The sequence below is a fragment of the Panicum virgatum genome, chromosome 7K (assembly GCF_016808335.1).
Source record: "Panicum virgatum strain AP13 chromosome 7K, P.virgatum_v5, whole genome shotgun sequence".
NCBI lineage: Eukaryota > Viridiplantae > Streptophyta > Magnoliopsida > Poales > Poaceae > Panicum > Panicum virgatum.
The window spans coordinates 33,682,150-33,706,504 of record NC_053142.1 but is presented as its reverse complement, the minus strand read 5'-3'; the positions used below and the strand labels follow the sequence as shown (position 1 = coordinate 33,706,504).

The 24,355-nt window shown below is 44.2% G+C and overlaps 3 protein-coding genes and 1 pseudogene across 7 annotated transcripts; all 4 read left to right on the top strand.

The window, feature by feature from the left end:
• Positions 1-675: 675 nt before the first annotated feature.
• On the top strand, positions 676-2,512 carry LOC120641103 (protein BEARSKIN1-like). Its single transcript, XM_039917077.1, has 3 exons — positions 676-898; positions 1,323-1,600; positions 1,698-2,512. The coding sequence occupies exons 1-3, from the start codon at positions 730-732 to the stop codon at positions 2,253-2,255; spliced, it is 1,005 nt and encodes a 334-aa protein (XP_039773011.1). The 5' UTR covers positions 676-729; the 3' UTR covers positions 2,256-2,512.
• Positions 2,513-5,085: 2,573 nt separating this feature from the next.
• LOC120641100 (putative 12-oxophytodienoate reductase 13) lies at positions 5,086-11,264 on the top strand. 5 transcript variants are annotated; one of them, XM_039917073.1, is made up of 9 exons: positions 5,086-5,238; positions 5,674-5,742; positions 5,850-5,953; positions 6,085-7,058; positions 8,015-8,075; positions 8,178-8,386; positions 9,157-9,437; positions 9,795-9,944; positions 10,219-11,264. In XM_039917073.1, exons 6-9 carry the CDS (start codon positions 8,328-8,330, stop codon positions 10,860-10,862), a joined length of 1,134 nt encoding a protein of 377 aa, XP_039773007.1. In that variant the 5' UTR covers positions 5,086-5,238; positions 5,674-5,742; positions 5,850-5,953; positions 6,085-7,058; positions 8,015-8,075; positions 8,178-8,327; the 3' UTR covers positions 10,863-11,264. The 5 variants fall into 5 exon arrangements, with proteins under 5 accessions (XP_039773007.1, XP_039773005.1, XP_039773006.1 ...); XM_039917071.1 differs by having other exon boundaries at positions 7,290-8,386; XM_039917072.1 differs by having other exon boundaries at positions 6,085-8,075.
• Positions 11,265-11,410: 146 nt separating this feature from the next.
• LOC120641101 (putative 12-oxophytodienoate reductase 11) lies at positions 11,411-17,320 on the top strand. The gene is made up of 6 exons (XM_039917075.1): positions 11,411-11,817; positions 12,050-12,190; positions 12,300-12,430; positions 12,708-12,884; positions 13,176-13,487; positions 16,872-17,320. The coding sequence occupies exons 1-6, from the start codon at positions 11,792-11,794 to the stop codon at positions 17,162-17,164; spliced, it is 1,080 nt and encodes a 359-aa protein (XP_039773009.1). The 5' UTR covers positions 11,411-11,791; the 3' UTR covers positions 17,165-17,320.
• A 1,241-nt stretch (positions 17,321-18,561) lies between these two features.
• Positions 18,562-19,940, top strand: LOC120641098 (annotated as a pseudogene).
• The last annotated feature ends 4,415 nt before the right edge of the window (positions 19,941-24,355 follow it).

Below are 24,355 nucleotides of genomic sequence, written 5' to 3'. Positions count from 1 at the left end.
CCCTATCTGCTTGTTTCCTAGCTAGTCCTCAAATCCTGTGCGTGAGCATGTTCATGATCAGAAGGACGCATCGCCAATCACTCATCACTCACATTAGCTAGTACTACTATTTATCTTAGATCTAGCAATCTCAACTTTTAATCCTTGATTCACACAAGTAAATATAATACAAACAGACCATGCATGCAACCATCATAGTTGAGTATCAAAGGAAGATATATATACATCCAATATTCTGATTAATCTTCATCAGTTGTGCCCATCATCAGATGTGAAATTACAGACGAAGTAGCAAATAAGGATTATACTAGTAGTGGATAGCTAGCAGCTCTCCCAAAGCCAGCATGCAATTGCTTTGAGAGCAATCAACCGATCCCTAAACAACGAGCCTCGGGATCGTTAACGGGCGTAGAATAATGCAGCTGACCGCTAGGCGATCTGGCTCCTGCCTAGCTTCCTTCCTACGCGACCAACTTTATCCCCGTCCAGCGCCGTGGCGGCCGGCGTCAACTCTCCGCACCACCCTACAGCAGGTTGCTAGCCAGCTGCCTGTGCGCGGCAGTGCTAGCTGACGATGCACCTGCCTGCTGCTGTGCCCATGGAGCTAGCGAGGTCGGCCACGCGTGTATATATACGCGCTACAGGCCTCTCCCGCGTCAAAAATGAAGGCTTGACCACCGTACCGGCCACCGGGGGATCGATCGAGCTGATCGATTGATTGGATCGCGCATGGCGGCCTTCTCCTCCAGCAACGGCGTGCCGCCGGGGTTCCGGTTCCACCCGACCGACGAGGAGCTGCTGCTCTACTACCTCAAGAAGAAGGTCGGCTTCGAGAAGTTCGACCTCGAGGTCATCAGGGAGGTCGACCTCAACAAGATCGAGCCATGGGAGCTGCAAGGTAAACTGTGTAGCTAGACATGCAATTCAATTTTGATCATGCATACATACCATCAGTCTAATTAATACTCCCTCCGTTCGGAAATGATCTACATATTTTGACTAGAGAAAGTCATTCGAAGTAAAGTTTGACTTATTAATCACTCTTAGAATATAATGTCAATTACGAATAACTCAATGTCATCTCAAAACCTCTTTGAATACATATGTATTGACATAAATTTTATAAACTAATTATACATATAATTTAACTAATTATTAGTCAAAGTTTATAAAGTTTGACTTTCTCTAGTCAAAATATGTAGATCATTTCCGAACGGAGGGAGTAATTCTCCAGAATGGTTTAATTTAGAATTTTAGACTGTTCTTGTTGATTCATATAATCAACTGATGTCGATCATCATGAATGATTTGCATGAATTTAGAGAGGTGCCGGATCGGGTCGGCGCCGCAGAACGAGTGGTACTTCTTCAGCCACAAGGACCGCAAGTACCCGACGGGGTCGAGGACGAACCGGGCCACCACGGCCGGCTTCTGGAAGGCCACGGGGCGGGACAAGTGCATCCGCACCAGCTACCGCAAGATCGGCATGCGCAAGACGCTCGTCTTCTACCGCGGCCGCGCCCCGCACGGCCAGAAGACCGACTGGATCATGCACGAGTACCGCCTCGAGGACGCCGACGACGCCCAGGGCGGCACCAGCGTAAGGGGATCTCAGCTCCCTGTCCCTGCTTAGGGCTTCGATCACTTAATTAGCTAGCTAGCTCTTTGTTGATGGCTGAATTGTTGCATGCATGCAGGAGGACGGATGGGTGGTGTGCCGCGTGTTCAAGAAGAAGTGCTTCTTCAAGATCGGCGGCGGCGAAGGGAGCACCAGCAGCCAGGGCGCGGACGCCGGCGGCCACCTGGCCGTGTCCCCGCCGCTGGGCGGCCACCACGACCAGGCCAGGGCCGCCGCCCTGGCGTCCCACTACATGCACCCGCACCAGTACTACCACCCCTCCTACTACTCGCAGATGCCGCCGCCGGCGCCGCACGCCGCCTACTCGCACCACGTGCAGGTCCAGGACCTCCTCACCAACCACCGCCCCGGCGACGACGCTGCCGGCGCCGGCTACGACTTCTCCGTCCTGCCGGTCGAGCATCATCACCCCGGTGGCGGCCTGGACGTCGGCAGCAGCGACGGCGGCGTCGCCGCGGACGCTGCCCAGCAGCTGGGCGAAGGGAGGGACCAGGCGAGCGGCGAGCAGTGGCAGGCGATGGACGGGTTCAGCAACGGCGGCGGGAGCGCCGCCGTGCAGCAGATGGCCGGCGCCCAACGAGGCGGGGAGATGGATTTATGGGGTTACGGCAGGTAATTAAAAGCTTAATTAGCCTGAGGATGACCATATCTGATCGATCGGAGACACATGAATCGAAGAACAAGTGCAGCTCATGCATGCGTACATGAGATGGTGCAAACATGACGCGGCTTTCTTGCATTGGGATCTTATACATATAGTATAACCTGATTTGTTTGGCTTAATTAGTTTTGGTGTTGAACAAGATGCATGTGTGTACATGTTGTATTATTTGTTGTTGGTATATGGTGTAATAAGAGCCAAGGATACATATATGGGAACATATTTACTGCAAACCACAACCTCCGTGAAAACTCGTGCAAACCACAGCAAAAAAACCGTCTAAATTCACCAAAAAAATCACACATGTAGATGATATGATGATACACAACCTTATAAAATATCTTATCCAAACTCGACTTCGTCTGTGAGATATAAAAATAACAAATTTCAAAAAATTTATTATTTTTATATCTCACAGACGAAGTCGAGTTTGGACAAGATATTTTACAAAATTGTGCATCATCATATCATCTACATGTGTGATTTTTTGGTGAATTTAGACAATTTTTTACCATAGTTTGCACGAATTTTCACAAAGTTGTGATTTCCACCAGATATGTTCCCTTACATATATACATATATGGCGTGTAATGTAATTGGTGATTAAATTGTGTGTGAGCATGCTGACCAAGCACAAGAATTCAACTTTATTTGGGGGTTGGTTTTCTTGTATGTCCAGCTGCATGCATGGGGTACAAACACAGATGTAGAGTGTGTGTATTTTATTTCGACCTGCAGCATGGAGTAGGCGGCAGTATTTGTTCTGCATGTATGCCACTCCTACTCGTTTTGTGATGAATGAACTATGATAACACAATAACAAGTTGATTGCTGTATTGTAACTTCTTTTATGTGCAATATTTCCTCCTCCAAATATACTATATATATGCATCGTCAAGGTCGTCAATATTTATGGACATTATAGACAATAAAGTTGTCATAGTGATAGACAAACCCAACCGGCTGTAGTAGACAAAATATAGCTGTTATAGTGATAGTTATTTTCTACGGTTATTTTTCTTGCTACTTTTATTTGTTTTACCTTGGCCATGGAGTTATACTGTACTATTGGTTTCGACTTTCATCTATGTTTTAATACAATGAGCAAATGTTCGTTACAAAAAAACAAAAATACAAAAGTGGATCATCATGAGAGGAGCTTGGAGCCAAGGAAAAGAAATTGTGTGACATGATGGGGTGAAACAAAATTGGATACATGGCACAGCGAAGGTTAGAACTCAGTATTGAGAATGATTACTAATATATAATCAAGCAATTTTCTAAGATGAGGAAGGAGAGGGTGATGGGCAGTGAAGTAGGGCAAAGATAGAAGGACAACAAACAAAGAGGTGTGGAGGTAGTTCTTGATGGAACAACGGAAGAATTTCCCGTTGATTCCTGTGAGAGAATGTGAAAAGAACGAGTCCCCCGCGTCGTCCCTCCTCGGGGTGGCTCGGGGGGAACCCCAGTCCCCCGGCGCCACTGGCCCTCCAGCGTTGCTTCCTCCCCTGGCCGTCACCTGAGCGGCCTTCGGAAGCTCGCGAGGCCGCAAGGAAGGTGGCGGCGTGGCTCCACTACCCTCCTCATCTTTTCTCCCCCCTCGGGCTCTCTTAGAGGTGACCTCTGACCATGGTGGCGGCGGAGAGCACGAAGGCGAACGTTCTTGAATTGAGTTGGCGTGGTACGGTGCAGGTTGATATCCCAATCCAATCGGCCGGTGTTGCTAGTTGTAGGTTTGTAGTGGTAGCTGTAGTTTGTACGATTTTCGGAATTCGGTTTACCTATAAACAGGGTCAATTTTCTTTTTCTTATTAATGTATGTCGAACCACAAGGTTCAGGATCTTAAAAAAAAAGAAATTCTTGTGAGAAGTAGGGAGGAATTAACATGAAAGGATGAGAGGGTTACAGGGAAAACGTCTTAATATATGTGATAGTTAAAGGATCGACATTTGAACATAGATACGAAGGTTACAATTTTCAACGATTTAGTCACCACAACCATAATTTCAATTGAGGTAGTCCAGTCCATCAAGTATAGCTGCAAGATTTGATATTGTCATCCAGTTAATTTTTTTGTTCTCTAGGTAATATATTTGTTATTTGCATATGTAGTTAAATGTTTTCTTTTTATTTTTTACAGATCACACGTATTTTTATGTATTTTTTTGACACGCCACATGTATTTTTATGAGTATCATACAGGGCACGGAGTGGCAAGCTGAAAATATCAGGCAGGACCTCAAGAAGTGATTGAGAGGGCCACGACTGGCAGATTGAGACGGACAGTACGAGTGATTTGGTGGAATGTTTTGATTGGAGTTTTAAAAATTTAAATATATTTTTTCTATCATTCAGACATCCTTTTTTGAATTGATTGAAGCAAGATGATGCTCATAATTAATTTAAACGTAAGACCCAATATGTTTTTTTATTTTTTAAATCAATGGTTTGAAACAACTAATTCTTGTAAAATGTTAAACCATGTGTTTTAGAATGTGGACCTAGCTAATAAATATTTATAAGTGTAAGGTTAATTAAATTTTAAATTGTATCATTTCAAAATTTGGATTTACAATGTCCGCATTTTGGCACTATAATTTAACATTTTGAACATAAAATGATGAACATGTTTTACAATTGTATAAGTGTTCTTCACAAAATTTTGAATTAATCACTTATTTTTTGATAGGTACATATTTTGAAATAATGAATTTTGGAAAGTACTAAGAAAGGGGCCCGGATGGAATGAAATGGAAGAAACTTGAGCTAAACTGGGCCTTCTGCTTCTGGGCTCCTGCTCTCTCTCGGCGTGGGCGGTGGGCCTGTTCGACGTGGAAAAAAACATCCAGCGGCTCTCTCTTCCGGCGACGACAGGGCGAGGGGAGGTGGAGCCGCCCTTTACCGGATCTTCGTCGGGTGCTTCGCCGGCCGACAAGGGTATGTCCGCCCATTCTCTTCCCTTGCTTTCCTGCTGTGCGAAATCGAACACCTGAACCCCTAACGTATACTATTGTATTGGGGATCTGACCAGGGTTTCATATTGTACCTACGAACTTCGATTTTTCGGCCACCAAGGGTTTTTGTATTGTACCTACTAACTGCGATTTTTTCTTTTGCAAAATTTATTGGCTCCGCCCCTGCCTGCTTGGATGCACATTCTGTGAATGGGCTGTGTGCCACATGATCTTTTGTTTCCTGCGAGCAATCAAATCCGGTCATCCTTGCCGGGATGGATAATCCAAATCGATCAAGTTTATTGCAAATTCGCTTGCTGTGTCATTGTGTGAAGGGCTAGTAATTACTTAATTTTCCAAATATTGAGAGTTCAACTAAGCTCCCATTCCTTCAGTAACATGGTTAGCCATCATGCAGGTTCACGCTTAGCTATCCCTGGAGATGCATCCTCCGCTAACCTTGCACAGGCATCCTATGTGTGCTGAGGTACCTCTCTGCTTATATCTGGCTCTGTTTAAAGCTCTGGGCCTCTGGCATGTGAACTGTACAATCTGTGCATTCTTTCATGAAGCTAATGTCCATTTGTCATCCAGATCATTGAAGCATTCCAGAAGTGCCATGTGGATCACCCTGTCAAGAAGTTCTTTGGCGAATGCACAGATCTTAAGATTAAGCTAGACCGGTGCTTCGGCAGGAGGTGCTTAATTCTTTTTCTCTTTTTCCTGCATTGGAATTCATACAAACATTTATTTATCTGTTCCCATGTGAGAATCTATGATGCTAGTTCTTTGCTTCCCTAAATGTCATTTTGTTCTTTGTGAAATTCAGAAAGCTTTGAAGAGGAAGGCAAATTTTGAGGACAGCAAGAAATTTAAAGAACAGCTGCAGGCATATAAAAGGGAAATGGCTGAGGAAAACAAGGAATCATAACTTGGAATATAGGGCGAGGATCTGCATTTGAATGTTCTTTTTATCACAATGCAACAGCCTCAGCTGTATACTTCACAAATTTTTAATGTTTTAAAAAGCTACTGCTAGTGGTGAACTTAGAGTTCTGAACTCTTTCAAGTGGTTGTGCTACTGATGTTTGGTCAAATCTCAAGGAAGGAAACAACCTTACGTTTAATCTGTAACACAAGATGCTCTTGTTAGCAGAGTAACAGAACATAGATAACTAAATTTGCACCATGTTGTACTAAAATAACTTAAGTTCGAATTAAAGGTGATCCTTGCCTTCTTATATGTCTACTCCGAGAAACATTCTATGTCAACATAATTATCAGCTGAATTGAAATTTTGCTTGAATGCCAGTGGAAACTGTTTTGTTCTCTGGAATCCTACCAGCTACTGACATACTGACATGGTGATGGCTCGTGGATCATTGCCTGGTCGGGGCTTTGGCATTTAATCATTAGAATTTTACATTTTCAATATTTGTTATAATATTTCTTTAAGATTCTTTTCTTTATGTTTGTTTCAAAGCCATCTAAGGCCTGTTAGCCTTTTTTTTTTTTTCTTTTGACTTTTGTTGATGTGCCATCATCCTTACCAGCACCGTTTATTAGGGATGGGGATGGCTGTGACACTTAAAGGGAGAAATCAGGACAACTATGTAACGATGAGCGATGCGCTAAACCTTTCATTTTGGGTAGCAAGGTGCTGGGCATTGTATTGCAAGACAATCAAGTTCCTTTCAGAGATGAACAGCAATAGACTAATAGCAAAGGGTCAAGAGAGGGAGAAAAGAAAAGATATGAATCCCATTCTTGAGTTAAAATGGGAATTTTCATGTTTTCTCACAGGTTAGTTGTAATGACTCATGAGCAACCTCTCTGCCTTTAGAATTTCAGTAAACATTGATGGTTTCATTTGCAAGCTTGTATATTTTTGTGCTGTTTTTTTTAACCTTTTTTGCGTCAATATTGTTTTGTTGACCTGCAAAGTTATCACATATGTTCATGTAATAATTTGAAGTTTTCATGTTCTGCTTACTAAATATAACTTTGGACCTCAACATGTATTCGGCTGCACAGCAATGCACTGGAAAAGAAAAAGCATGAAATGGTAATCATGCTTAATATTTGCATACCTTGTATGAACTGGTATCTGTATCATGATTAATTTTCTGCTCTGTTTCCTTTTACAGGTCAGTTCAATGCTGTTTGATTCTCATTATATATATTTCTTTTTTTTCCTGAAGTGCAGCCATTTTTAAACATTACAATCATTATTACTAAAGCATGGGTATTTAAAATAAAAGGATATCATGTAATCATAGCTTGATTCGACATTTACCTAATAATCTCAATGTTTGGTTTACACAAAATATATTCAGAACTTCTGGTGACTAAATGTTAGATACAAAAGAACATAAACTTTTAACAGGTCAACTTATTGTATTGCATTTTGCATTTCAACATGGTAACTTGCATATTGTAGAACAACCTGGTAGGCTAAGTTATTTACTTAGCACATGCTGATCAAGATAGAGATCATAATGCAATCTTGCACAGCTAGGAAATGGCTGACAGTGAGAGATGATTACATAAGCCACCGGTCTGTTGTCTGAATCTTAAGGCATAACTGCAGCTTGAAATAAGTAGAGGCCTGGAAGCTAGTGGAGGATGTTGTGCTTGTGAAGGGTGGGGATTGAGATATTCTTCCACCAGATTTGACATTGCTAAGATTCCTTTATATATTCCTAAGTTTATAAAGAAAGATTGATCAACTTATATTTGCTTCCTCTTGATTTGTTCAGAACAAAACAAGAACATATCAGTGCCTTTTTCCAAGTATAGTGGGGGCTCGAACCTATGATGGTATGACCTCCCTCAACCACCAGTCTTGTCCAGTTGTGCTTTGGAATTAATAAACCGGAGACTTGTTTATATTCGACCTGCCCACCTACCTTTCCCCACCAGCAACCTTTTAGATGACAAGGATGAGTTGGGTATTCCCATCAAATCACCCCCGAAGTGCCATCCTATCAGGAGATGTTGTGATAGACACTAAAAGCAAGCCACTCCTGTTTCCTCTTGGAGAGTGGTTGCTGAAGAACAAGGAGAGGACTCATGGAGTCTATACCTCTTCTTAGTCCTTGTGAAACTGGAAGGTTCAGGTTTTTGCACAGGTCAGTGGAAGACCTATTCTACTAGAGTTCAGTAGACTCGGATGACTTTGTATGTCAATTTCTTTTTCTTCTTCTCTTCAAAATTTCTCATGTATCAGTTGTGTTATTGACCTGCGAATTACTCAGTTCTGCTATGGAGATTGATTCTCTTCAGTTTATAAAATAGTTTCTTTCAACCTACTTGTCACTTTCATTGAAATTCACTGGGAGAAATACATAAATATGATGTATGCCTGTGCAGGTTTTTCTTGTATGAATAGAATCTATGTTCTGAATCATAATTTTTATTCTTCCTTTCTTCTGCTTGTTCTCTGACTTTGAGGTAACAATGTTTGGTCTAAATGTCTAATGGTATTGGTAAATTTTGTGGAACTATGATCGTATTAAACAAGCAGGATATTGCTTCAAAATGGTACGAAGATTGATGCAACTATGGGAATTTTAAAATGATTGAATTTACATACATAATGTTTTGGAATGGGTAATAAATGTACAACAACTTGTGTTAACTAAATGCTGGTGCGAAATCTTGTTTTCTTAGAGCAATAATTCAGTCTATGTCAAGTATAAACAACCATGTTCTCAACACACTGATCCTTTAGGATTACGAAAACTCTGACAAGGCCCTATTACAAGCCTTATACCTGAAATATTATGCGACATAACTCGAAAACTCTGACAAGGCCCTATTACAAGCCTTATACCTGAAATATTATGCGACATAACTCTGACATCTTCTTTATGTTTTACTTTCTTCAATATTGACACAGAATTGTGCTGGCACCTTTAACAAGAAACAGATCATATGGCAATCTTCCACAATCACATGCCATACTGTACTACTCACAGAGGGCTACAAGGGGAGGTCTTCTGATTGCTGAAGCCACAGGGGTGTCATCTGATGCTCAAGGGATGAGTTTATGTCCGCACACCCCAGGGATATGGACCAAGGAACAAGTTGAGGCCTGGAAGCCTGTTGTGAATGCGGTGCATGCTAAGGGTGGAATATTCTTCTGCCAGATTTGGCATGTAGGAAGAGCATCTGATATGGGTATATATATTTCTTACATGATTCCTTGCGTTTGTTTTCCTAACCACCATTATGAATGTAATGGTGTTTGGAGAATGCTGTGCTCTTGTCACACTTGACACTAGCCTGCACCTGCTGCATTTGCTTCAAACCAATTTGAGTGTATGTGGTTGCATCTTCTGCTGCCTGCAAGGAATGTTCTTTTTAGGTTTGGTGCAAGCACAGGAACTTGACCTACTCTCTTCCTGTTCCAAAGCTGAACTGAAAAAAATATTGTTTCATTAACGACTCCACTCTAGTTATTCGACTAAATAAGTTCTGAATATTTGGAATCAACAACTCTTGAGAGGTGGTTATTTTTCTATTTCCATTTGCCAGAGAAAGAGCCCATCTCAAGCACAGATAAGCCAGTGGAAAAGAATGAAGATGACCACATGGACTTCCCCATTCCAAGATGCTTAGCTGTAGAGGAGATCCCTGATGTTATCAATCACTTCAGAGTTGCTGCAAGAAATGCTATGGATGCTGGTAAGTTGATCATTGACAAAAGAGAAATTATGCAAATAATAATAAAAGAAGACGAACTATTACTATCTTCAGTTGTTCACAATACCTTCATGGCTAAAAACATAACTGGCTTCTGTAGAAAATAAGGTGATTCAAGTTGTAGTTGATCTCTCTAAGATAGATTCTTGATTTGCTCGCTCATAAACATAGATATTATATGACTATGCTGTACCCTCTGAAACATGTACAAGAACCTGAAATAATCAATATCATAACCTGTATGCATCAAATGCAGGTTTTGATGGGGTTGAAATCCATGGTGCCCATGGCTTCCTCCTTGAGCAATTTATGAAAGATAGTGTTAATGGTCGTACTGACAAGTATGGAGGAAGCCTGCAGAACCGCTGTCGATTTGCCCTTGAGGTAGTTGAGGCCGTGGTGGCTGAGGTCGGGTCTGACCGTGTAGGGATCCGCATCTCTCCTTATGCCAACTACCTTGGCTGCCATGACTCGAACCCAGATGCATTGGGTGTCTACATGGCTCAGGAACTGAACAAGCACAGCATCCTGTACTGCAGTGCAGTGGAACCTGAGATGGTCATGGTGGATGGCAAGATGCAAATTCCACATAGGCTGCACGAAATGAGGAAGGCCTTCAATGGAATGTTTATGGTTGGTGGAGGGTACGACAGGGAGGAGGGGAACAAAGTTGTGGCTGATGGATATGCTGACATGGTTGTATATGGTCGCTTGTTCTTGGCAAATCCTGACCTGCCGAGGCGATTCAATCTGGATGCTCCTCTGAATAAGTACGACCGATCAACATTCTATACCAATGATCCTGTTGTCGGCTACACAGATTACCCGTTTCTTGAGGACTGTGAGCCAGTGAGCTCCACATGTGGGGAGAATGACATTAAGCAGAAGAGAGGCAACTAACAAAAAGCTGAATTGCCTTTATGTAACTTTTGCCCCTGGAATCAGAGCAGGCTTGATACATCAATGGAAAGCAACAGTTGGATGATTCTCATTTCGTGAGGTTGTTTCACATTTGTGGCTTGAATGAAGAACTTTTACAGATTTGAACAAATTAAGGTATTTCAACATATGAATTGCTGATTTGGTCACATCTGTATTGAATGGTAATATATTGCAGAAGGTGCACACGGTTCTGTGTATTATTGCACTTTGTCGGGTCCTGAAACTTGAAAAATCTCATATTACATCAAACCAAAAGAACACATTGAGTTGGCGTACTTTTGGATTTTAAGTGATGCGAAATTAAACTCTGTACATCACACTTATGTCCAGCTTGTGATTGTAATAGTTTCTGCCATCATATATCTGTCACCTATATTCTCATGGCTTCGGTCTGAGCTTTGCTTTTTCTTAAAAAAAAAGATCCGGAACATTCCAGCTTATATTAATAAGAGAATAGAGTTTTTACATGCACAAACCTGCGCACAATCACTGAATCGAGCAGGCCGCTCAGATGGGAAAAAGAAAACTCTTCCTAGGCCAGCACAGGGAGTTTATGCGTGTACAGTGAGTTGGCACCCTTGTTCGGCTGTTGACCTGTCACTGGTTGGGGTCCAATCACTATTGTGCTGCGCTAAACACGGATCAAGTCATAAAGTACTGGAACTCCTTGTAGTGGAGCGGAGTCCACCTGTTTAAAATTTGAGGGAATCTGATCGGACTCAATGGCCTCTCAAATACACTTGGGGGCGCCCGGCCCCCCAGCTCGGCCTCATGTTCTTTTTTCCCCAGATACAACTCTCTCCATGAATCGAGCTAGAGAAAAGTAGCAAGAGAAGAAAATGAGCTAGACCTCTGATCGTACAATTCCTCTGCTCACCCCGTACAAGATGGGAAAATTTGATCTTTCACACAGGTATCCCTCTCCTCCCCTTCCTCTCCTTCTCTATCTTCTCAAACCCCAAATCCCAAATGCTCGGGAATGATCAGCTTTATCGAAAACAATTTTCGTCAAAAATTATTTTGCATTGATGCTAAACAATAGTAGATGAAAAAAAATCACTGATTAGCTTACTGTATGCAAAACAAAGCAACTAGTTTTGCATAATTGTCCATTTGCATCTGACAGCACTTGTTCTACTTTTTAGGGTGGTTCATGCACCATTGACAAGGCAGAAATCCTTCGGTGGTATCGCCCAGCCGCACGCCATACTGTATTATGAACAAAGAACAACCAAAGGAGGTCTTTTGATTGCTGAAGCTACTGCAATTTCAGATACAGCTCCAGGGTGTGTGCGTGGTATCCTTTTTGGCTTCCTGCAACCAAAATACACAATGTTCCATTTCATTATCATAGCTATCTCTAAACGAGACGATGTTTCCTGTATGCATTGCAAGGTACAACAATATTCCTTGTATTTGGACAAAGGAACAGGTGGAAGCATGGAAACCAATTGTAGATGCAGTTCATGCGAAAGGAGGCATATTTTTCTGCCAGATTTGGCATGCAGGAAGAGTCTCTAGTTGCAGTACGTTCTCTATCTCTAATGTAAATTTGTTCTGGAGACAAATGTGTATTGGAAACACAGTTGTGTCAGTATGAAAACCCCAAAATGGCATCAGAGTCATCTTTCATATGAACAGTGGAACACTCTTGACAGACAATTGGAATTTACTCACGATAATAATGCCATATTTGTTGCATCCAAATCTGTAAAAGCTCAGTCCTACTTTAAATTGTACAGAAGTTTTCTAAAAAATTCAAAGTATATAACAGCAAAATATATGTTTAATTCCCTGGTGCAGGTTTTCAACCTAATGGGCAAGCTCCAATATCCAGCACTGATAAGTTATTAAGACCTCATGTGCGATCTAATGGCATAGATATTGCAACTTTCTCAACTCCTAGACGACTAGAGACTCATGAGATCCCTTTAGTTATCAATGATTTCAAAGTGGCAGCTAGAAATGTAGTTGAAGCTGGTAAGTGCCTGTCCACCACATTAAGCGTTATAAATGTAAAGGAACAGAAGTGCAAAATTAGTTTTTTTTTGCTTTTTGTATGAATCACATGAGTTTATTCTTTTTTTTTTAAAAAAAATGCATAATTTATTCTTGCTTGTACTAAATAAGGATCAGAATGAAACTAGTGCAGATAAGTTCCTAGTTTGATGTTGTACAGACACCTAAGCGAGCTATTCTATAGAAAATCATTAATTCCTGATTTACCGAGGAAAATATCATTCTAACCTTAATTCTTTAAATGGTGTATAGGATTTGATGGTGTTGAAATCCATGGAGCTCATGGTTATTTGATTGACCAGTTTCTGAAAGACCAAGTCAATGATCACACCGACAAGTATGGTGGGAGCCTAGAGAACCGTTGCCGATTTGCACTAGAAGTAGTCCAAGCTGTAGCCAATGAAATTGGAGCTGATAAGGTTGGGGTAAGGCTCTCACCCTTTGCAAAGTACTATGAGGCATCAGACTCAAATCCAGAAGCTCTAGGTCTGTACATGGCAAAGGCACTGAATAAATTTGGAATTCTCTATCTTCACATGGTTGAGCCCCGGATGATCACAGTTGGTGATGAGGGACCGAAAAGGCGACCAGAGGAGGGGTGAATGGGAGCCGATCAAAATTACTTGCAATCGAAAGCTTGGTTTGAGATCCCAAAGTTCACCCCAACCCTAGAGTCCTAGGTGAAGTGTAGAGTAGCTATAACGGAGCTACACTAACACTAAACAACTCTAGGAACAAACGAGAACAGTTGCGGAAGCAAACACGAAGAACTGCACGTAAAACAGCGTGGAACAGGCACGATATATGAACACAGGTTGAACCGACGTGTGAAGAAAACCTTCACCGGTTCAACCGACGTCACAGAGCCGGCAGCAAAGGAGACAGCACACACCGGTTAAACCGACGCCTCGGTTTAAACTGCGTCGGTTCAACCGGTGATAGAGCACCAGATGATCCGACAAAATCGATCGAGCGCCGGTGTAGTTGTCCAGAGAGTCCACAAAACAACCTTTGACTACGCCGGTTAAACCGACGTTAAGGAAAATCTTCACGTCGGTTGAACGGGCAAAACAGCAAGCACCTCAGTAACGTCGGTTAATCCGATGCATGCAGTTTCTAATACACCGGTGCAACCAAAAACCAAAGTTGAAAACCCTAACACAGAACAACCTACTCACCGGTTGAACCAACGCACCATGTTCAAAGCGTCGGTTTAACCGGTGATAGGTAAAATCTCAGCCCGACGCAAAACTCTGTTTTTCAGCCCGCGCCTCGTCAAAAAATAGATGTTTGAGGGATCAAATCAAGTCCAAATCTTACCAAATTTTGAGGGCATGGTCACAAAGGACTTGTGAACACATCCACGAAAAGAATCAATGAATCACTCCATGGTTTGAGAGGAATCGAAGAAAAACCGAGCTAGAATGAGGTTTTCTCAAGAACATGAAAACTTCAAGAACTTCGATCCTAAAAAGCTCGTGATTCCCAGAGGTTTTGCACTAGGCAGGAGGGATTAGAATCACATCAAAGAGCTCAAAGAACCATACAAATCTCATGCTTTACGATCAAACAAACGAAATAAAAAATCGTCACAAACCATGGCACGAAACGTATGAGATTTGTAAGGATCACCGGGGTGTCCGACCCTAGAGGGGGAAGGGGTGAATAGGGTCGCTATTCGCTTTTTAACCTAGGGCTCAAACTACTTGCATAAGATAAACCTAACACGTCCTATACATGCTAGTTATGACTAAGGTTTATCTTTGCTATTCTCTACTTACCCCAAAATACTTGCAACCTATAGCCAATCCTAAACAAACTAACTAGGAAAATAAAGGCACGCAAGATAAAGTAAATGCGGAAACGTAATATGGTAAGTAAAGAGGTAAGTGCAAGAGGGATGCAAACTCCCGAGTAGACACGGTCATGTAACGTGGTTCGGCACAAACGCCTACGTCCATGGGACACCGAGGCTCTTCCGATCACCGTCTTGCACTACGCCACCAAGGCGATGCCGGCAAGCAAAGACAAGTGCCCACAAGACACCGAGTCTCGTGCACCGCCACCATCTCTCTCGGTCACCCAGCCGAAATCCACTACAGAGCTTCTTCACCAAGGAGGGGGTCTCCTCTTCCCCCGCACAAAGTGTCGTTGCCACTCCACACCAAGTCGGAGGGTCACACGACGGATCACAAGAATTGCTTGCCACAGCAAGACTTCTCTCAAGGGAGCTCTCGCAAGAACTAATCCCTATTACAAGCACTAAGCACTAAGCACTCTCACAAGTGTGCTTAAGCCTATATGATGTACAATGAAGCTCTATGGTGGTTGGAAGTGTTCTTCAAGTGTAGTATGCTTCCTTAGTCTCCAGCACCCTCAAATGAGCTGTGGGGTGGCATATATATAGCCCACACACCCCAAACTAGCCGTTGAAAAAAAGGCTGACAAAAAAACGCTATCACCGGTTAAACTGATGCTCCCATTTTTGTCATCACCGGTTTAACCGGTGAGTGCATTTTCCAACTAGCCGTTATACTTCAACGGCTACCTCAATCGACCGACGTAATCAGCCGATGCAACGTCGGTTTAACCGGTGAGTGTAGTTGCTGAAAAACTAACTCTCTGGACAACTGCACCGACGTTCACCAATATCTAGCGTCGGTTCATCCGGTGTATAGATTTTGCCTCAGCTGCTGAGTTCATTGCACCGACGTATTCAACTTTCCTGGCGTCGGTTCAACCGGTGTTACCAAAACTCCTAGACGTGCTCCAAGTCAATGCACCGACGTATGTAATTTTCTTAGCGTCGGTTCAACCGGTGATATTAAAATATCTCTGTCTTGATTGTTTTGACTTGGTTTCTTCACGGTCTCTTCAATCTTCGAATCCTTCGGGTCTAGCTACGCCTATCTTCTCTTTGTCATCACTTGAACCTAAAAGTCTTAGAATGATCATCTTAACAATCATATTAGTCCAAGTGTTGTGTTGTCTATATCAATCACCAAAACATTATATTGAAATATGGCATGAGAGGCCATTTTCGCTATAAGATTGAATTCAATTTCAAAGCCCGGAGGGCACAAGGAGGATTGGGCCTCCTTTCCCACACAATCTCAATACAAAGTCTTCAAGAATCCATCCCTAAAATATTAAGCCTAGAGAGGAAGGAGGGAGAAGACAGGAAGAAGGAGGGCGCCAGGAGGAGGGCGGCGTGCGTGCTCTGTCCAGGGAAAAGAGAGAGAGAGAGCGAGGGAGAGAGGGGGTGAGGGGTTTTTTTAACCCCAACAACTCTCAACCCCAAAAGACTAAACTACCCCTAGACTCAAATAAACACTAGAAAGCCCGTAGGGGCAGAACCGGAAAAAGATACACGATCTCATCCGACGGTCGAGGTTCTTTCTTCGAGTCGAAGTCTTCTCCGCGATACCGCCGTGCCGATGAAGATCCGGTTCGCGGTTTTTGGGGGTCCGCGAAACCCGGGTAGGTGGCCGGTTTTGAGAAAACCGCCAAAAACTCCACGCGCGGGAAGATTCCCACCTCCAAGCCGTGGCCCTAGACGCCGTTCCCGCCTCGGCCTTCTGACGGCCCTAGACGCCGCCCGACGCCCGTCACCTCCTCGCCCGCAGCGAGGCCCTAGACGCCGTCGATGCCCGTCGCCTCCGTCAGTCCCGAGACCGACGCCCGTGCCTCCACGACTTGGTGTCTTCAACCGCCGTCCGCCTGCTTGGTTTTGTGGCGCAAACTAAGAAACCCGCCTTCCGTCGCCGCTTGCGACCTCGATCCAGGAGTGGACACCACAACTGTCGTCCGGCCCGAGCTCCTACACGGCACCTCTCCGTCGACGCTCGACGCCCGTGTACCTGCAATCCAAAGACCAAGCGCACAATCACACCGCACGGTTGACAATTCACTCATCACAAGCAGGATAGAGTACTCAACATTCCTCAGGTGAAAAAGTTGAAACTCCACATTGTCTTCGCCACATGAGGGATGCTTTTGAGGGAACATTCATCGCAGCTGGCGGTTATGATAGGGAGGATGGGAATGAAGCAATTTCCACTGGCTATGCTGATTTAATTGCATATGGGCGTTGGTTTTTGTCCAACCCTGACCTTCCACAGAGATTTGGATTAGATGCGCCTCTCAACAAGTACAACAGAAGTACTTTCTACACCCCTGATCCAGTTATCGGATACACTGACTACCCATTTCTTCAGTCAGGGGATAAACAAGCCAAGTGAGGAGAGAATTTCACTCTTCAGAGTATCTAGTTGTATTGGCAACTTGAGACGAATAAGTTCATTTGCTTCAATCTCTTCTGTGAGGATCAATATGGACCTTATATTTTATAAAGACTGTGTGAATTAATATTTTATCAAATGGTATGGCTGTTGCAATTTAGAGACACTGATGATCTGCAAATAATAAGAACCAAAAAAGGAAGTAAGAAGTTAATCAGAAGCTATTGGCAACCCAGGCTTGCTGCAAAAGAAATTTAAATTCATCGTTTGCAACTGCTGAGATTCTATGATCTATAATAATTTTTGGGATTTTTCATCGCCATCACATCCTAATTCTACTACCGGATTAAAAAAATACTATCCGAATCCATATTCATATCCGATCCTCTTCTATCTTTATTCACAATACTACCTCCATTCTTAAATATGTCGTCGAATTTTGCTCGAACTTTGACTAAAAATATTTATTTAATAAAATATGTAAATAAAGTAAAATAAGTATCACTACGTCTAATCGTCTATCATCAAAAATACTTTAGATTTAAGCTCGTGCTGCCCAAGCTTATTATCCGGAACTGGGCCAGTTCCCGCCCAAATCTGTTCCAAATTGTGCGGGAGACGCCACGGCCTGATCGAGGAACGCAGAAGGACAGGCCGCGTGCACTATCTCTTCGGCTCTTCCACACAAGGACGGTCACTTCACTCTTCAAAAAAAAAAAAACAGACAGTCACTTCACAGCACAAGCGCATCGCATTGAGTTGGCGGTGAGCGCGAATTGCAGCTTTGAAGTTGGCCGGCCGGCCGGTGAACTACCACGAAAACAGACAGTCACTTCACAGCACAAGCGCATCGCATTGAGTTGGCGGTGAGCGCGAATTGCAGCTTTGAAGTTGGCCGGCCGGCCGGTGAACTACCACGATCGATCGATGTGCGGTCGACCTTCGAGAGCTCGGCCGTTATTAGCAAGGATGGATCTAGACATCCGAATTCTTAAAACAAATTTGATATTTTAAAATAGATATGTTTAAAATTTTATGCTAATTTTTTTTATATTATCAAGCATATTATTACACATAAGAATAAAATTTTGTATAGATTTTTTATGTATTATTTACTCCCTACAATTAAAAAAATGAAAAAAGATTCGAATCTGTATCCGATCCGTATTCGAATTTTTATATCTATTATTTAAGAATATATATGATAAATTTGAGGTTTAGTTTTTATGAATCTTTACAAGATCAATATTAAATACAAGGCTATGAATTTACATAGTAAATTCTATATCTTATTTGTCCATAATCGAAGAAAAATGACAAAAAATCTGACATTCGAATAAACATCCGAATCCAACCTACTTCTTGCACGCTGCTTGACTTTGCATGGCTGCAAGTTCCTGCGCCACAAAGAGGCCGAGCGGCCCCGCTCCGGCCACGTCGATCATCGGAGCAGCCAGTACACAGATACATACAGAAGAAGGCTTTGCTTGTCCACTTTGTCCAAGAATTCGACCTGCTGATGATCGAGTGCGATCGAGAACGAAGAAGAACAGGAGGTCGGTCATCATCGGAGCAGCAAGAAGATGGGAGACGACAATGGCGAAGCAGACAATGACGCCGTGATCCCTTTCCTCACTCCCTACAAGATGGGCCGCTTCCAGCTCTCCCACAGGTGATCAGTAGCTTCCATGCCTTCCCAGTTTCACGGCACGCACATCGTCCCAGATTCAGTAGGGGATGATCACCCCTCCTGAAAAAAAAAAGATTCACAGCAGCACACACATCGTCCCAGATTCACAGCTGAATTGCTGATCGAGTGCGTGGTAGTTGTGTGTGTGTCCGTCAGAGTTCCAGCCGAACGGGCAGGCCCCCGTTTCCAGCACCGACAGGCCCCCGTTTCCAGCACCGACAGGCCCATCGCGCCGGCGAAGAGCGAGGACGGCCTGTCGGTGACAACCTACCCCGTGCCGAGGCGGCTGGCGGCTGAAGAGATCCCTGCCGTCGTCGGCGACTTCAGGATCGCCGCCCGGAACGCCATTGAAGCCGGTGAGCGATCGAACCGTGGCCAAAATCACCCACAGGGATCGCACGCCGTCGGTCCAAGAACGTACTCTGAACAAATAAACGACGTCGTGACGGCGCTGCCTGAACTTCTGATGTATGTATACTCCGCAGGGTTCGACGGCGTGGAGATCCACGGGGCGCACGGCTACCTCTGATTGACCAGTTCCTCAAGGACGCCGTCAACGACCGCGCCGGCGCGTACGGCGGCGCCCTGGCCGGCCGCTGCCGCTTCGCGCTCGAGGTCACTGTGGTGGCGGCCGTGGCGCGCGTGGTCGGCGCGGGCCGCGTCGGCGTCCGGCTGATCTCGCCCTACACCGAGCACGTGGGCACGCGGCGGACTCGGACCCGGACGCGCTCGTTCGGGCTGCACATGGCGCGCGCGCTCGGCGCCATGGGCGTGCTCTACCTCCACGCCGCGGAGCCGCGCGCGCGTGGTGCGCGCCCCTCTGAGCGCGGGGAGACGCGGCGCAGCCTGCGGCCGATGCAGCCGGGACGCATTCCGGGGCACGATCGTCGTCGCGGGCGCGTACGCGAGGGGGGACGGCGGCCGCGCGGTCGCCGACGGGTACGCCGACCTGGTGGCGTGCGTACGGGCGGCTGTTCCTGGCGAACCCGGACCTGCCCCGGCGGTTCGAGCTGGACGCGCCGCTCAACGAGTATGACAGGAAAGACGTTCTACACGTCGGACCCGGTGATCGGGTACACGGACTAGCCGTTTCCTTGATGATTTTCCCAAGTGAAATTGTAGATGAGTTATCAGTTATGCTATACAAGACCCTGTTTGGTTCACAAGACTTTTGTATGGACTTATGGGGCTAAAGAACCAAACATGAGAGATTTTTTGGAGCTAAAAGTAGGTTAGGGACTAAAGAATGAGAAGTCCCTCTTGAGAAGTTTTTTTGGGACTTTTAGCCTACAATTCCACCCTACTCCCATGGTCCCCCCTCTAGCTCCACCATGGCTGGTTGCATGCATGCAGAATAGGGGTAGTAGGGTAGCAAAGACTTTTTGGGACTTTGTTCACTTCATTTAATGACCTTTAGTCCATCTAATCCATGGAACTAAATAGATAGGGACTAAACGTTTTAGCCCAGGGACTAAAAGTAGCCTAGAAACTTTTTTAACCAAATAGGGCCTAAGTTGTCTAGTATATATACCGTTTTAAAAGTCTACGTAGGGTAGCAAAGAGCCTCAAATTTTAGCCTAAACAATTTTGGAGTCAGGTTCTTATCGTATACAATGTTGAGCTAAAGATATATTGAAGCTAAATTGGATTGTGAATAGAACACCCCTAGATATGCACGTTATACTATATAATGATTTGACGTTCAATACCTGGAATGAATCCATGGGTTATACGCTTATGTGTTCTTTTTCTTGTTTTTTTCCGTATATAACTGCTGCTGCCGACAAAAACATCACATTTGTCAGTAGCTATTCTTTTTTACTTAAAAAATATTGTCACACATATTCAATTTATATTTTTACATATATGAATACTAATAAATCTCTACTCAAAATGTATTCACTACTAATATGGGATGTTAGACCTATTATTTTAAAACCTCCGTCTAGAATATAGTTACGAATAGATTTTCTTAAAAATCAAGTTTTTAAAAGTCAAACATTTTTAAATTTAACTACATATTTCAAAATAATTGTAGAGGCTAATAATATAAAAATTATGTTAGTATCTTTATTGTGGAACCAACTATGATAATATATAAACTTTTCTATTCTAAATAATTTATTGAGGGACCGAAACTGGCGACCAGATGGGGGTGGATGGGAGCCGATCAAAATTTCTCTTGAAATCGATCTGTCGGCCTATATCCCAAAACCACCACGAGCCCAATAAAATTCTAGGTGAAATTTGGAATAGCTATGGAAGAGTTAAACCAACACACAACACCCCTAGAACGCGCGAATGAAAACACGGAAGCGAACGAGAAAATCTGCAGACTCGGACCGGTCAGACCCCTCTCTCCAACCGGTCAGACCGGTCAGGCTGGAGTTCAAAAACCCAGACCGGTCAGACCGGTTTCAGAGACCGGTCAGACCGGTGGCACCCAGACAGATCGCAAACAATGCTTCAAATGCAAATATCGAGCAAACGAAGTCCAAATCCAACCAAACTTGGAGGATAGCTTCGCATCTACCCCGTGAACAAATCCCCAAAAGATCTTTCCCAAAAGATTAACAGATTATGAGAAATGAAGGGAAGATCAAAGAGAATTGGGGTTTTCTCAAGAACCCCAAAATCCCAATTCGCGAGAACTCGCGATTCCAGCGGGTTTGGCACTAGACTAGATAGATTAGAATTGTCACAACGAGTTCATCAAACCACGAATCGAAGAACTTGACTCCTCCAAACACGAAACACATCAAAAGTGGAGAAATCGAGTCCAAAACGCAAAGAGAAGGGGAGGACAAAAAGCTCAGCACACTTGGGGGAATCTCAAAACAATTTCATTCATAAATCACGGAGGAATTCACCTGTACAAAGGCTAGAGCCGACCACACCATCATCCACCCTCTAGATTGAAGAGATTAGCTATAATCTAACCCTCCTTTGCGTTGGAGACCTTGGCCCTAACCTAGAGCACGAGGAAGGAGAAGGAGTAAACAGAAAAGGACTCAAGAGGCTCGACCCCCATGAACAGGTGAGGGGGACTTAAATACCCAGCTGCTGCGGCTAGACCGGTCAGACCGGTCCAAGGGACCGGTCAGACCGGTCGGGTCTGCAGCAGCCCTGTACATGTCCTCAATCAACAGTGGAGTTTCTTTCTTCGACCCGAAGTCTTCCCTGCGATGCCTCCACGTTGACGAAGATCCGGTCCGCGGTTTTGGAGGGTCCGCGAAACCCGGGTAGGTGGCCGGTTTTGAGAAAACCGCCAAAACACCTCGCGCGGGAAGATTCTCGCCTCCACGCCATGGCCCTAGACGCCGTTCCCGCCTCGGCCTTCTAACAGCCCTAGACGTCGTCGACGCCCGTCGCCTCCATCAGTCCCGAGACTGACGCCCGTGCCTCCACGACTTGGCGTCTTCAACCGCCGTCCGCCTCCTTGGTTTTGTGGTGCAAACCAAGAAACCCGCCTTCAGTCGCCGCTTACGCCCTCGATCCAGGAATGGACGCCACAGCTGCCGCTCGGCCTGAGCTCCTCCACGGCAACTCTCCGTCGACACTCGACGCCCGTGTACCTGCAATCCAAAGACCAAGCGCACGATCACACCGCATGGTTGACAATTCACTCATCGCAGGCAGGATAGAGTACTCTCGTTCCTCAATCTGCCCCTTGATGAGTGCATTGTCAACACACAACCTGAAACCAGAGAAGTGATAAAAAGAGAAACAAGAAAGTGAAGAACTCAAACAAGTGACAAAAAGCTCAGAAAGGCAAGACCAGTCACTTCCTCAAGCACAGATCGATCCCCTAAGACAAGGGCAACGGCTCGACGCAATCGATCAAAAGCCAAAACATGACTCCTCAAAGACAGAGGTAACACTCGACGCAATCATGCTAGAAGTGGAAGGAAAACGAAGAAAACCAGGAGCCAGAAACAAAGCAGACACTCTCAAACCAAAGTTTTTCCCTCTCGCAAGTGCAACTCTCCCAAAATGATGCACTCTCAAAGACCTGTGCACAATAAGTTTTTCAAAAATCAAACAAGTCTCCCCTTGTTCGTTCACTTCTCCCAAAAATCTCCCTCTTGTTGGCACATGCACACATCAAACATAAAAAGACCTAAAGCTCCCCCTGAAGCTGAAACCCCCCCCCCCCGAACAGATGCTATGCAATGAATGCAATGTAGGAGGTGTAAGTGAAAGCATTTAGGGATACAATGATATGAGCAACATGTAGTCACAAGCACGTGTGCATCCATAAACAAGACCTGCATCTAGCTCAACAGGGTATATCAAATCAGTCTAGAGCTAGGCAAGTTCAGTTTAGGAGAAATAAAAGCATCACCCAAGATCTAGCACTAACAAGTAGGGAATGGAAAGCAGTGCTAATCATACTCATACAGGTGAGCCAAACCAGCCAAAAGCATATTGCAAACATTCATTTTTCGATCAAATTTATATCAAGCAATTCTTAATGCCAGGGGTTGAAAGCTTGTCATGCTTTACTTAGCAATGAGGCCAAGCCTATGCCAAAGACAATCAGAAGCTTTTGGCACTCGTTTCAGTCGTGCATAGCCTTGCCCGGGTTCTCACAAGTGCAAAGTGAGCCGTCCCGAAAGCTCGATCAGTGCGACAAGCAATCCCACCTGGAGCTTTTCAATTCATTTCAAGAACAGTTCAAGCAATTTTATCAAATTTATATCATTTCAAGTATGAATTGCTGAACGAAAGGCTACACTAGCATGAATAAGATAGCAAAGCATATCAACAAGCCTAACATGCTAGTAGCCAAGACATGGTGATCATGTTTTCAGATTTTCAAATCAAAATAGCTTAACTCAGATGATGTCATATACACAACGGAGCAAGCTATACATGATCAAGTTTATCAACTCACACTAGCAGGCACTAGAAGATCATAGCAATGTATACAAGAATGCTAGTGCAAGTGAGACAATGTAAAATGCAAACATGTACAATGCATATGCACAATGCAACTACCAAACCTAGAAAATGAAAAGAAGAGCAAACAAGACCTACAAAGCTAACCAAAGAAAAGTTAGCGATCAAAAGGGGTAACAAACCCCAAGCTCCCCTCGCAAGCGAGCAAAGGTGTCCTGCTCAAGAGGTTTGGTTAGGATATCTGCGGTTTGCCTCTCTGAAGGGACATGGTTCAAGTCTATGTGGCCTCTCTCATGATTATCTCGCAGGAAATGGAACCGGATATCAATGTGTTTGGTTCTGGAGTGTAGGACAGGATTCTTTGCAATGCTAATGGCTGACAAGTTGTCTACAAAGATGGGAACCCTACCGAAACTCAAACCATAATCCTGCAAGGTTTGCTTCATCCAAAGGATCTTTGAGCAACAGCTAGCAGCGGCAACATACTCAGCCTCTGTGGAGGAAAGCGCTACGCTAGCCTGGTTGCGAGAGGACCAAGACACCAAAGATGTACCGAGAAATTGACAAGTGCCGGATGTCGACTTGCGATCCAACCGACA